Source organism: Terrapene carolina, unplaced genomic scaffold (assembly GCF_002925995.2).
Source record: "Terrapene carolina triunguis isolate 2854851 unplaced genomic scaffold, T_m_triunguis-2.0 Scaffold262, whole genome shotgun sequence".
Lineage (NCBI taxonomy): Eukaryota > Metazoa > Chordata > Testudines > Emydidae > Terrapene > Terrapene triunguis.
In genome coordinates this window covers 880,649-893,412 of record NW_020664613.1, presented here as the reverse complement: position 1 = coordinate 893,412, position 12,764 = coordinate 880,649, and the positions used below count along the sequence as shown (strand labels likewise).

At 44.2% G+C, this 12,764-nt stretch overlaps 1 protein-coding gene across 1 annotated transcript in view; it reads right to left on the bottom strand.

The window, feature by feature from the left end:
• AIDA (axin interactor, dorsalization associated) overlaps positions 1 to 12,764 on the bottom strand; it is a 54,654-nt gene that overhangs the window by 5,248 nt on the left and 36,642 nt on the right. The window contains exons 5-7 of the mRNA XM_024219265.2: positions 8,594 to 8,657; positions 7,987 to 8,093; positions 2,235 to 2,357 (exon numbers count right to left, since the gene is read on the bottom strand). Of these exons, the coding sequence (XP_024075033.1) occupies positions 2,235 to 2,357; positions 7,987 to 8,093; positions 8,594 to 8,657 (294 nt within the window). The remainder of the gene's footprint in view (positions 1 to 2,234; positions 2,358 to 7,986; positions 8,094 to 8,593; positions 8,658 to 12,764) is intronic.

Below are 12,764 nucleotides of genomic sequence, written 5' to 3'. Positions count from 1 at the left end.
TGGCTAGAAACAGTGCTCACTACTTTTCACTCCTATTGGCACTCTAGAGCTAGCACAGGTATGGGGGAGGGAACTGGATTCAGTTATGCGAGCACAGATTAACAACTGTTTTGCTCCAGCATAAGCCAGAACAAGCAAGATTGCTGCTTATTCTACTTATGGTTGTTTGACTGTTACTTTGTCCTCTCCCACTTCCGCCCTCCTCCCCTCACCAGTTTGTTTCATCCATCTGTTGTGCCTCAGCATATGGTAAGATCATGAGCTCTTTGGGGCAGAGGCTGTCTTTTTTATTGTGTGGGCATGTGTCTGGCAGTGCCTAGCACCTGGACCCCGATGAAGGCATCTGGGGGCTGCTGAAATACATTAACAAATAGTGGCAGAACTATTATGGTTGAAGAGTTAGCCACCAACGTTCAGATTCCAGACAGATTTTAAGGATAGTAAGTTTAAAAGAAGAAAAAAATCCCACACAGGTTTGGTATGGAGTCACTGAGACAATGAACACGGTCTCAGAATGCCTTTTTAAAAAAAATTTAAAACAGTCACTTTTCTGAGTAGACTCACTTTAAAAACTTGGGAGGGGAATTAAAGTACACCCCTTCTCATTTCAAATAGGTTGTGCAGTCTCCCACTGGGGAGTTAAGAGTTTAATAGGTAAGTGGAAAGCGGAGTCAGACTATCATACAATTTAATAACAGCATTGCTTGATAACTTCTGCTTCTCAGAAGAATACCACATGTACTGTAGGTCAGGACTGAGGGGCAGGGTTGTATGGGGAAAGCTTGCATAGCACTTGCGCACACTACCCTGCCTCCTGCCTGCAGCTACTAGCATTTGTGTTTTTACAATATATAACTAGCAAAGGGAAAATTTAACACATTTCAAACAACAGAACAGCGTAGCAGTTTATAGGATATTTGCTTTTGAACTCTGAAATTTCAGTACCCAATATTAGAATGGTGTTAAAAATTGGTACTTTACTAATAGCCAAAAATGAAATGCATTCCTTCATGCTTGACTTGACCCAGATCAGATGTTGGACTCCAACAAGAACTGTAACCCCTGGTCCCACAAATTTAGATTTCTAAGCCAGCTGGGGGGCAAAAGAACAGAACAAAAAAAACCAAATGACTGACAAGGAATACTTGGGAGGGATGCGAGGAATGATGTGTAATTAAAGAGTCTAAAAATAATGCTGAAGAACCACAGCAACATTATTAAAAATAAACCTTTTGCATCTTCAGTGTCTCACTGAGAGAAATGCAGGGTGAATGTGTAGGTCCCGAGACAGCAGGATTCAGGCTCCAGTTTTCCATCAGAGGGAAGAGGCTTCAGACTGAGGGCTTCTCTATACAAACAATGACTTTGCTGCAAGCTGGGGTGTGAATCTGCGCCGCACTAGACTGACGTGGACCTAGTGTCCATGTGCGCCCCGCTGACATGCACTAGCAGTTTGTTAATGCACTTTGGTCTAGTACTCTCTCTGAGGCAAGACTAGATCAAAACACTCTTAACGAACTGTTAACACAAGTCAGCAGGGTCCACACAGACACGCACAGCGAGTGCAGCAGGCACGTGAGGGGAGATTCACACCCCAGCTTGCCACAAACTAAATGTTCATGTAGACAAGCTCAGAGACACAGGGTACATCTAACACCGCACTTAAAAACCCGCGGCTGGCCATGCTAGCTGACTCGGGCTCAGGCTAAGGGGCTGTTTAATTGTGGTGTAGTCATTCAAGCTCAGGCTGGAACCCAAGCTCTGGGACCCTCCAACCTTGCAGGGTCCTAGAGCCTGGACCCCAGCCCGAGTTTGAACATCGGCATTGCAATTAAACAGCCCCGCAAGGCTGAGTCAGCTGGCAAGGGCCAGCCACGGGTGTCTAATTGTACAGTAGACATATCCAGAGAAGCAGGGGTCTGAATGTTGAATATAGTCACAGGAATCAAGAGAGTGGAGGAAGGTTCATATCCACTTGTTTTGGCTGAGGGATAGTGCAGGAGATGCAGGACCCTACTCAGAAGCACAATCAGAATCTTCTCATCCTTGACTAAGATAGCACCTCGTAAAGCCACAAAATGATTGTACACAGAGAGAGAGAGAGAGAGAGAGGGGCTCTGAGTGCCAACAAGAGTGCTTCCCTGTATGGGGAAGAGGGATTCTATTTCCCTAAAACACACACGTCCCTTCACAGAGAGTAGAAGTCAGAACACAGTAGAAAGAGCAATACTTACCCTTTACACTAACTGTGATATAAGGATCAATGCACTGCCCAGCATCTTTCAGACCAATTTTCTCTATTTTGATAGTGAGTAACGTCATCCCGGGTTCCGACGGCAACCTGGGTAATAAAGTACCTGGCAACAGAGAGCAAGCCAAAACATTAACCCTTTGGGACTCTTACAGCTAGGGCCCTACTTCAGTCCTTCCCCCATCGTCATTGCTCATGGAAGCCTTTGTTCACCACAAACTATAGTGGATAATGAGAAGGGATAAGGATTAGTCCTAAGGCCCAGGATTTGCAGCCTCACGACACATAGAGTCATCTAACACCAACGAATCTCAAAGTGGTTTACACATTTATAGGTGCAAAGAAATGCAGTCACCAGCTCTGGAGTGAAGAGTGGCAAGTCAGTGCATAACATATTGAACAACATTGAGAGACATAGGGGTAAGCATCTATTTACAGGAAGTGCTGTGGGATCTTTAACGTCAAGCAGAGCAGACAGGACCTTTGGTTTTCAGGTCTCGGATATGCACGCATTGTAAATTGCAATAGAATTCCATTTCTATAGCTCTTAAGGGCTGAGATCACCCTGCTAGGATTAGAACTTGTGGTTGCAGGGAGTCCAGGCATCCATCCACCAGCTTCATGCTGATCATTTACAACTAGTAAAAGAGATGGGAGCAATAGAGAAGGGAATGTTCCATTGGTATAAACCCCACTCCTGGGGAGGTAAGAGAAATACCAGATCCGCAGGGTTCTTCTAGAGCAGTGTTTCTCAACAACCAGTCTGTGGACAAGTGCTGGTCCCTGAGATCTCCCTGACAGTTTAGGAAGGCAGCAAGCCGGTTCCTGGTATCAAAAAGGTTGAGAAACACTGGTCTAGAGTGTTTAGCATCTATTGGCATTAGACATCAAAAGGCAGCAGTATAAAAAAGTATTTGCCAGAACTGAGAGAATGTGGGGGATGCCAAGTCATTTCCAACTAAACATCAAGAAAATCAAAGATGTTCTTACGCTCAGACACAGACTGATGTTAATGTAGGAGAATCCCTGGAACATTGAGGTACACTGTAGCACAGCTGGTAGTTTGAGATATCAGTAGCATGTAAGAAACATACGAATGGCAATATGGGTCAGACCAATGGTCCATCTAGCCCAGTATCCTGTCTTCTGACAATGACCAATGCCAGGTGCTTCAGGGGGAAGGAACAGAACAGGGCAATTATCGAGTGATTCATCCCCTGTTGTCCAATAAGTCAAATACCCTTGAAATCAACTATAGGATATTTCCTCCAGGCTGATTTTAAAGAAAGCTGGGAGGTTTTAAGACCGAATCTGGTGTTAGTGGTGCTAGATTCACAAACGGTGTAAGAGAAAGTAAACTCATGAGCAAGTCTGATGTAAAGCCTTGTTTTTGACTGCAAGTTTTATGACTCCAGAAGTGAAAAGACATAATTTCCCTTGGCAAATGGAGTCAGTCATCCCCTCCACAGATTTAAGTTTTCTTCACTATATTATGACAGAGAGACAGGCTTCAAAATAAAGGACCAAATATTCTGCCCATAGAACTGCACCCCCAGCAACCAGGACTTCTATAGGGGTTGTATGACTATTCCCACCACCTCATTGGGGTCGTTAACAAGGTTGGAACCCAGAACCTTCAGTAACAGAAGCATGAGTCTCTATGGCCTTAGCTGACAGCTGTAATAGACTCATGGCCTCTATGCACCAGCCACCACAAGGGACCACATCTCACAGTAGAGTGGGTCATAGCTGCACTCAGATACCTAAAGACAGGCTTTGGCCCCCAGCATTTAATGTTGATGGGACAAAGACTGCTAACTGTAGAGTTGGGAACAGATGAATAAAAACTAAAGATTGAATTGGATAGTCCACAATATCAATGAAAACGGGCACTTTTCATGTTGGGGGAAATTGCTGACACATCCTGCTTCAACACGGAGCCATTTCTCTGGCACTGTGGTTTGCCATGAGTTTTCCTGCCAAGTTTATTAGACATGTGCTTAAAATGAGGACTTGTACCTCAACCAGCCCTTTCCTGTGTTCCCTATGGGCTTGTAGATGCGCCCTGCCTATCCTATATCAAACACAAAAATGAAGGAGGCATGCCAAAGCCATCTCCAAAGAGCAGGGAATCCGGCCAGGGGCATAATATAAAACCTGTGATTTCAAGTTCTTCGCCAGCTATTGCTTGGGAGGACAGAGGGTTTTTGTTATCAGTGGGATATTTAATAAGTAAAAAAAAGCACTTTAGGAAGGGGGCAGACTTGGGCCTTTTCCTTGGGTTTGTTTTAAGAATTTTATTTTTCCCCATGTTAATTTACTGCTCCTGGAGAGCGCCGGATTGACTGTGTGAAGTCCCTTATTTGCCCATCGGGTAGATAAGGAGTAGCGATTCAAGCTTCCATCAAATGGTCCTCTCCCCCTCCTGGATCTCTAAGGCAGCCCAGGTCTCCTTACCATTTTAATCCCTAGCACTTCTAAGACCGCTTAAGAATGTGGCAGTTATGGATGTCCGTGTCATACAAGCCACCATGTATGACAGTCAGGATTTGGATTGAGACTACTGGATCCATCTCACACAGGCACCAATCAGTTGGTAGCAACCTTTGAAAAGAATTAGAACCTGCGGTCTAGTGGAGAAGACTAGACATCAGAATGGGCCTGTTAGTTTTAACAGTGAGTGAAGCTACCCAGGAGATAAACTTCAGTCACTTTAGCCTAAGCAACAGGGAGCCCTACTTATTTCCATGCAGGACATAGAACAGATTGGGGTAACATGCAAGAATGAAATAGTGTATTTGCTAGGTCACTCTGTAGCCCAACTTCTGTCACAAAGCATTTCCGGTTAGCAATGCAAAGCCAGCTAGGCATGCACCCCATTGAAAGAAACCCAGCTATACATGCAACCAGCAATCCTGCAAGACAGAGAGCAAGAGAAATCAAGACGAGCAAGTTTCTAGAGAGCCATCTAAGGTGCTACACTAAAACATGATCCTTCTTTTCTCTGTAGCTGCAAGTCAGCTCACCGGGTACTTATACACAGAGAAGCCCCCAATTCTTTCATTATGAAAACAATTATACTTTGACACTTGGAATTAAGATATAAATGAAAGATGCCACAGCAATGACTATACACATTAAAATGTTATCATACCTTCAATGACTCCTGAGTTAGCAGATGTTAGAATGGTTTAGCATGTGTTAACATGATGAAGCCATGCATGTAGAAGACAAGACCATGGACAATTAGACAATATAGTAATCTAATGTGAATTAAAAGCATACAGAAGCAAAGTCTATAAGTGAGGAAAGTACAATGTAACCTACTGAATCAACTGGGTCAGTCTGTTGCTTAGATTTATAAGCCTCAGATCAGAAGGTTCTGTGAATAGTTTATTTTAGTTTGAGCCTTATTGTCCACCATCCAAAGTTAAGTAATTAGGTCACCGAATCGTCAAACATCATGCCACACAAATATTCCTGTACAGAAGGCAAAAGAAACCCAGATTGTACCAAGTGGCAAGACAATTCAAGGCTGTTAGATTGTTTGCATTAAGGCTGACTTCCTTTTTGAAGACAACTTCAAACTAAGTGAAAGCAGGGTGTGCAATTCATGCTGCAAGTTGGGCAACAAACTAAATGTGTTAATACTAAGTTTATAGGGTGCCCTTACCTACTCTTGAAGTGTGGTCCTATCCTGAAAAGTGATTCGGTACGAATGGCTCTGTGGGGCCTAACGTGTATTATCTCACTCTGATTTTACATCTAGTGTGCTGGGTTTACCAATAAACATTTGTCTCTTCTAACAGTCAACCCTGCAAACCCAATTTGGCTTCAATGTCAAGCTAGGTTCTTCCCTTCTTGCACATCACTTGAACTAAAGGGTCTATAAGTTCCTAATTAGTGGCACCTGCACAGCTCCATTGCCTTCAGTGAGGTTGCAAAGGTGTATTTGTTTGCAGCTTAGTAACAGTGCTGTTCATGATGCACAAGGAGGACCAAAAGCAGTAAACACATTTCTGTAACAACAATCAGCAGATGTGACCACACCCCGGGAGCACATCTGCTAAGTAAGAAGGTACCATTTGTACCTCATTACTTTTCAGAACAGAGCTGTGTTCTGGTCATGTGAACTGAACGCTTCTTTAAGAGGTGGTGGGTTCAGAGAGCTAGAGAGGTGGTGGGTTCAGAGCTCTGTCTATTTACCCTCAGAACAGGTGCATCACTGGGAGGCCAGTATAAGCTTCTCCACACTGCTCTGCCATTGTACCTTCACCAACTCTAAAATGAAGATGCCACCTCTTGGAATGAGATGTTAATTCAGTCTCTGTGGTTCATTCTTGGTGTCTAACATTGGCATCGGTGTATTTTTAATTGTGGTAGTTTTGCACTGGAAACACCTGTGAATTGAACTGGAGGCCTCAGCTCAATTCTTAGTGAGCATCACCCACTAAATGGTGGTATCTTTCAACTGCTGCCAATATGGGCAGCACTCAAAACGGGTGACCTAAATGCAATAGAGTTGCACATTTCTCCGAGTTGCCCAGGGCCCCTTCCAGCTCTTTACCTACTTTAAGTATTCTAAGTAGCCAGTGTGTTGAATGTTAGACATCCTGTTTTATTTAAGCATCTCCCTCTACCCCAAACCACTGTGGCCATTTTGCTTCTTACTAAGGTAAGATCATTTGACTACAAAAGAAGTCCCCTTACTATGTGTAGAATTTAATCCTTAGATTCACTAAGGATATCTTCAACTACAATTTTTCATGTTACTTCTCATTAATAGAACGTCAGAGGTGACAAACAACAAAGACAACACAGACATACAGCCACACAGAGGGGAAGACAAAAGCAATACCCTGGGAGATGTCAGTTTGAAACTGACAGAACTCATATTTACAGTTTCTCATGATAACAGATGTACAGCAAGACAACAGCATTCAGAAACTGCCGTTATATACTGTACCACAAAGCTAGTCGTGTGTAGTCTGCACACTGGCATTAAGCTTTCATACTTACACTAAAATCAGCAGTTGCATATATGAATCATTTATACTCTAGTGGCATCCAGAGGCCCAAATAAATCAATATCAGGGACCTATCATGCTTGGCACTATCTGCACAGATGAAGAGAGTCCCTGCCCCAATTATGCTGCCTACAATTCTAGTACCAAAATTTTTCCCCCTTCCCAGAACTTAAATTTGGTAATTTGCTCTGAAGAAATGAGAAACAATAAGGAGAACAACATCCCTCTGATTCTAATTTTCCACTCTCTTATCCCCATGAATCTTCAGCAGACAAAAATGTAATTAACAAGCTGTGTCCTCACTAGAACCTGTAGATGTTTCAACTGCTCCACATGCTTTCATATGGATAGTGATTTATCCTTTGGATAGCAAAACGAAAGCAACACCCCCACAATGGTTTAATTCAAACTAGTCTCTCACACAAAATGATGCACCATGAAAGCAAGACAGAATACCCAGCTATAATTTCCATCTCCTCACTGAAGGGAGGAATATTGCTCTCACTGATTAACTCCATCTGGTTCAGCCGCTAGTCCAAGATTCCTATGAGATATTTATTGCTTTCGTGTCTAACCATTCGAGAAGTACTGTTGAAGGTGATCCAGGAGTGACTGGAAATGGCTTCCCCTTATAACAGCTTCTAAACAAGTCTAATGCCCCTTCCTTGGTGTATGAAATATTTCAGATGATGAAGCTGGTCACCCTACCTGGAACTCTAGCAGGAAAAGAATCTGGAGACCCTGCTCCAGCTCCACCTTCCTCATCATCTTCCTCAAATTCCAAGTTCTCCTCTTCTCCAGGTGCTAAAATCTTCCTGTAAGACAAACACACAAAACCTAGTGACTTGTCTTAAAATAAAGTTTATCAATGGAAAAAAAGTCACCATCCCCAGGTTTAGTGCAGAACAAACACATTGTCCCAAAACACACTTAGTACTTTTGATCATCTGAATGCTATACACACTAACCAAATTGAGCCTGCAAAGCTAGCAATCAAATTAGACAGACAGACAGAGATTATGGGCCAAATTTCAGTGGACTCTAAATTTGGATACCAAGGGCCTGATTTTTCCACTAATTTCAAGTGACATTGAATGTTTAGCAAATCTGAGGCACGAAAAAAGGCTATGGGCATCTACAGTTTAGGTACCCCAAAATTAGAGGCTGCTTTTAAAAAAATTGTCTTACCAAGGCAACATGGCAAGTATGTGATCCAAGGAGTTCATGCCGCCCACTCTTTTGCTCTAACTACTAGACCATGCTGCCTTTCATACCAATTCAGTTTTTACATGTACAAATCCACAATTTTCCTTACCTGAGTGGGACAGGCTGAACATCAAAGGGGAATTCTTTATTATAGGTGAGGATATTCTTTAAGACTATAAAGAAAAAAAAGCAGACTTTATTTGCTAAGAAAACCAAGTTTACCCCCCTCCCCCAAAAAACCCACCCTGCACAACTTAATAGTGCTGTGTCCATTATCATGGTGCACTCGTGACAGATACATCAAAATGCACCAAAGAGCCAGTGACAGTACAACTAGAATTACATCATCACAATAATGGTCACTTCCACGTAATAGCTTAGCTCAAAATGATACAGCTACCCAGAAAGGCGAGGGTTTAGCCACATTTACATTGTCAGCAAAGCCATGTTCATAACAAAAGGAGTATGAAGAGAAACAATGGGCCTAAGTGTAGTGGGAGCAATCCAGGGACAATAACTTTGGTACTGGCAATACTTGGCAGGAGTTCTCAAAAGGAATGTTAGCATTACGGGCATCAGCTCCAATCAGATTGACAATTCCCCAGAACTGACATTCCTTAACAAACACCTAGGGTACATATATAGCAAATACAGATTAAGTACATCTAGAACAGGTACTATATTAAAGTCTTACTATGCTGCTGTTGAAGTGTAATATGGTTGAGACTTGCTAACCCACGGAGGCAGGCTAACATGAAGAGCCAGAAAAATTCAAAGCAGAACAAAGATTAATATGAGATCCTTAGGAAACCAGTGGATACTGAAGGCTGTAGCTGCTCCCAGGAAAGTAGCAGCAAATTTGCAGCTCTGTGCTTAGTACAGGAAACTTACCCATTTCAATTATGGGGGTCTTATTCTCTCTCTCACATGCATTTTTTTTAAATCAGTGGATTCAAAAACTGAAAGTGGGATTTTCAGAAGCACCTCAACTGGGAACCTACCTCCCTTCATCACCCACCCTCCGATATTATCAACAGAAAACCAGATGAAACTCCCCAATTTAAATCTGTCAGTTTGTATGGCGGGGGTCCAGTTCAAGAGCCAGCCAAGTCAGTTTCAAAGGCACAAATGGCAGTTAGGTGCCTAACAGCTAATGACTCCCCATGGGTCTTGGGTGCCTAACTGCTCTTTGTGCTTCTGAAATTCTCCCCCTAAATCTACATTCCAGCCAAAAAACTATGTTAAGGTTGTAAAGTCAAGCACTCAAAAATTAGGAGGTGCCAGAGTTACGGTTGCATATGCAACCTTAGTTTGGCCTACTTGACTGTATAGGTCACAGAGTAACCGGCCCCGGTAACTGAGGTCAGTCCACCTCCCGTGTGTCAGAGCATTTGGTCACTTAAGAGGGTGGGGCAGCACCTGGGACTACAGAGGGAATTCCAGTGAGGGAGGACTGGCTGTGAGAACAGAACTGGCTGAGAGTCACAAAGCAGGCGCAGCAGGGCTGCCAGAGTCCCTGAGAGAGAAGGCAGTGAGACCAGAGATGTGAAGGATGAGCTGAGGAATTGTTTTCTGGTAGACTGGTTAAGTATGAAAAGACTCAGACTGTGGGAGTGGCAGTGAATCCTTTGGAAGCTGGGGAGAAGCCTGGCCTTGTGACCGTATACATTATGATACGGTCTTTACTTACATGGCCACAGACTATTTCCTTCCACAGCACCCCTGCCTCATTCTGTGCACAGAATGGATGGTGCTCATGGACAGGGTAGCTAGTCAATACTTTTTATCCCTATCTGTCACTGTGCACACCATCCAAACCCTACAGTAAATAAAGAACTATTAATTACTCATGGGGTTTTCTATGATGTTTTTGTCACATCTTTGTTCTTCATAAATATCAATGATTTAATCTTCACAACACCCCTGTGAGGTGGTATTTATTATACCAATTTTACACTTGGGCAACTGAAGCACAGAACTTAAAACCAATTTGAGAAGCCTAGGGCTTGATTTTTAAGAGCATTTGGCATTTTAACACACTTTATATGTCCAGAGCACAGCTCCCATTGACCTCATTTGCAGCTGACACTACTCAGCATGTCTGCAAATCAGACCCCAGGTATCTCAAGATAGATACCCAGAAAACCCCTTACTACATCCCCAGTTCCCTTCCTCCACACCCACTCCCCAGCTGCTGCCCCTGCTGAGTTCCTGTGCCCATCGTCCACCACATATCATTTGATCAGGGTCAGGCAGCTTCCTCCTCCATGCTGCCTGGGTACTGGTAGGCGGGAGCACAGGCAGGATGCTCCTGCTCTCAGCTCTTTTGCCTGATACCACATCAGCCTGTGGCTGTGGGGAGAAAAATGCCAGGAATGTCCTGCTTGCTCCTTCTGAGTGGATGGCACATGTGGCGATATGACAGATATGAATGGTGAGAGGATGGAGAAGGCCCAGAGTACAGACCAAATCTTCAGAGAACTTAGCTGCCAAATTCCAATAAGTCTAATGAGCATGTGCTAACTCCAAGATTTCAGAAGCTCATAACTTGCCCAGATTTGGATAAATTTTCATGGGAACCACAGAGGGCACATCTCTGACACCAGGGTAACATCCCTTCACCAACCAAAGAATGGAAGTAACAGAGTTTCCCAACTAAACAGCTGTAAGAATTTTACTCGGACATAACATTTTTCTCAAACCTACACTATTCTACATAATCGCAGTAGAAGAACCTATTCACCACAGTATCTGAATGCCTTCAGCAACATAATTAACATCTGTCGTGTGTGTTGTTCATGCATTCTCTCATCCTCCCCCCAGGAAGAGAAGTGTGGCTGCAGGGGAGCATTTTGATTTGGGGAATTTTTTTTAAATGCACATATTGCTATGGATTTACTAGAGAAGACTAGATCAAAGTGCACCTTTCACCTTAGAGTGGAAGGTGGTGAGGTGTGTCATGGTCCTTAGCTCCTGGAGTTCACGCCACAGTCTCCATCCCCCAGGAAAGCTCCATCTCCTGGAAGTGAGCTTAATTCTTATGGTAGGAAGTTTCACTGTACCAAAGATAAGAGCTGATGACCAGAGTCTGTATGTATCCTGGATCTTTAGGTGATATTTTAGATACCCCGGGCCCAGGCCACTAAGGCCTTGAAGATAAGGACTGAAACCTTGAACTTGATTTGACATTCTCTGGCATTCACTGATGCAGCCACTGCCACTTCTAAAATGTCAGACTGCCTACAGGAAATTAACTCTTGGCTGAAGAGCAGCTGGCTCAAGCTGGATTACTGTAAATCATTTTATCTGAAGCTGAATGTGAAACTGACTCACAGCATCCATCTGGTACAGAATGTAGCTGCCCCCATTCTCCATGACTCAGGCTTCCGTAAGCACATCATGCTTGGGCTAAGCTCCCTGCCCTGGCTCCCAGTTGGCATCCAATGTCAGTTTAGGGCCTTGGTCCTAATTTTCAAGGCAATGAATGGATCAAGCCCCAGCTACATCAATGACCGAACTTTGATCTGTGAACCCCCATGACAGCTGCGCTCCTCCAGGACCATTCAGATCACTAAGACCGGGATGAATCATGAGAGTTCAGAGAAGCATTCTCTATGAAGGGGACCCAGCTCTGGGACAACCTTCCAGAGGAGACCCAGTGAATTCCAAGTCTGACCCTCTTTAGAAAGTGGTGCAAAGCTTTCTTCTTTGAGAAAGCCTTTCCACCATATGCAGTGCTTAATTTGTGGCAGGGCTTGCTAGGGCTGGGCCCTAGCACCTCTGGACTTGGCAGTTCATAGCCCCAGCACCTCTAGCACTGCATCAGTTATGAATGTAAAAAAATTGCTTGAGCCCCGGCACATCTTTCATTACAAATTAAGCACTGACCATATGTGATACTCACTTTGAATACCCCTTTTATTTTCAAACTCCTACCAGGGCCGGCTCTGGCTTTTTGGCCGCCCCAAGCAAAAAAAAACAAACAAAAAAAACTGCGGCGCGGCCGGAGCGCGGGTGCAGGGGGACCGGCTGGGAAGGGGGGAGGGGAAGGGAGCGGGAGTGGGCAGGAGAGAGAGAGAGAAAAGGGGGCGGCCAGGGCTACAGCAGGGGCGCTGCCACGCGGCCCCTCCCGCTGCGCTGCCTCCTGCCGCGAGGGCTCCGCTCCGGTCGGCGGGGAGGGAAGGAAGAGGACTGCCCTGCAGGGCGCTCTGGTTCTCCGCGCCGCCACCCCCTACAGGGCGGCTGGAACAAGAACAAGAACCAAAAAAAAAAAAAAAAAA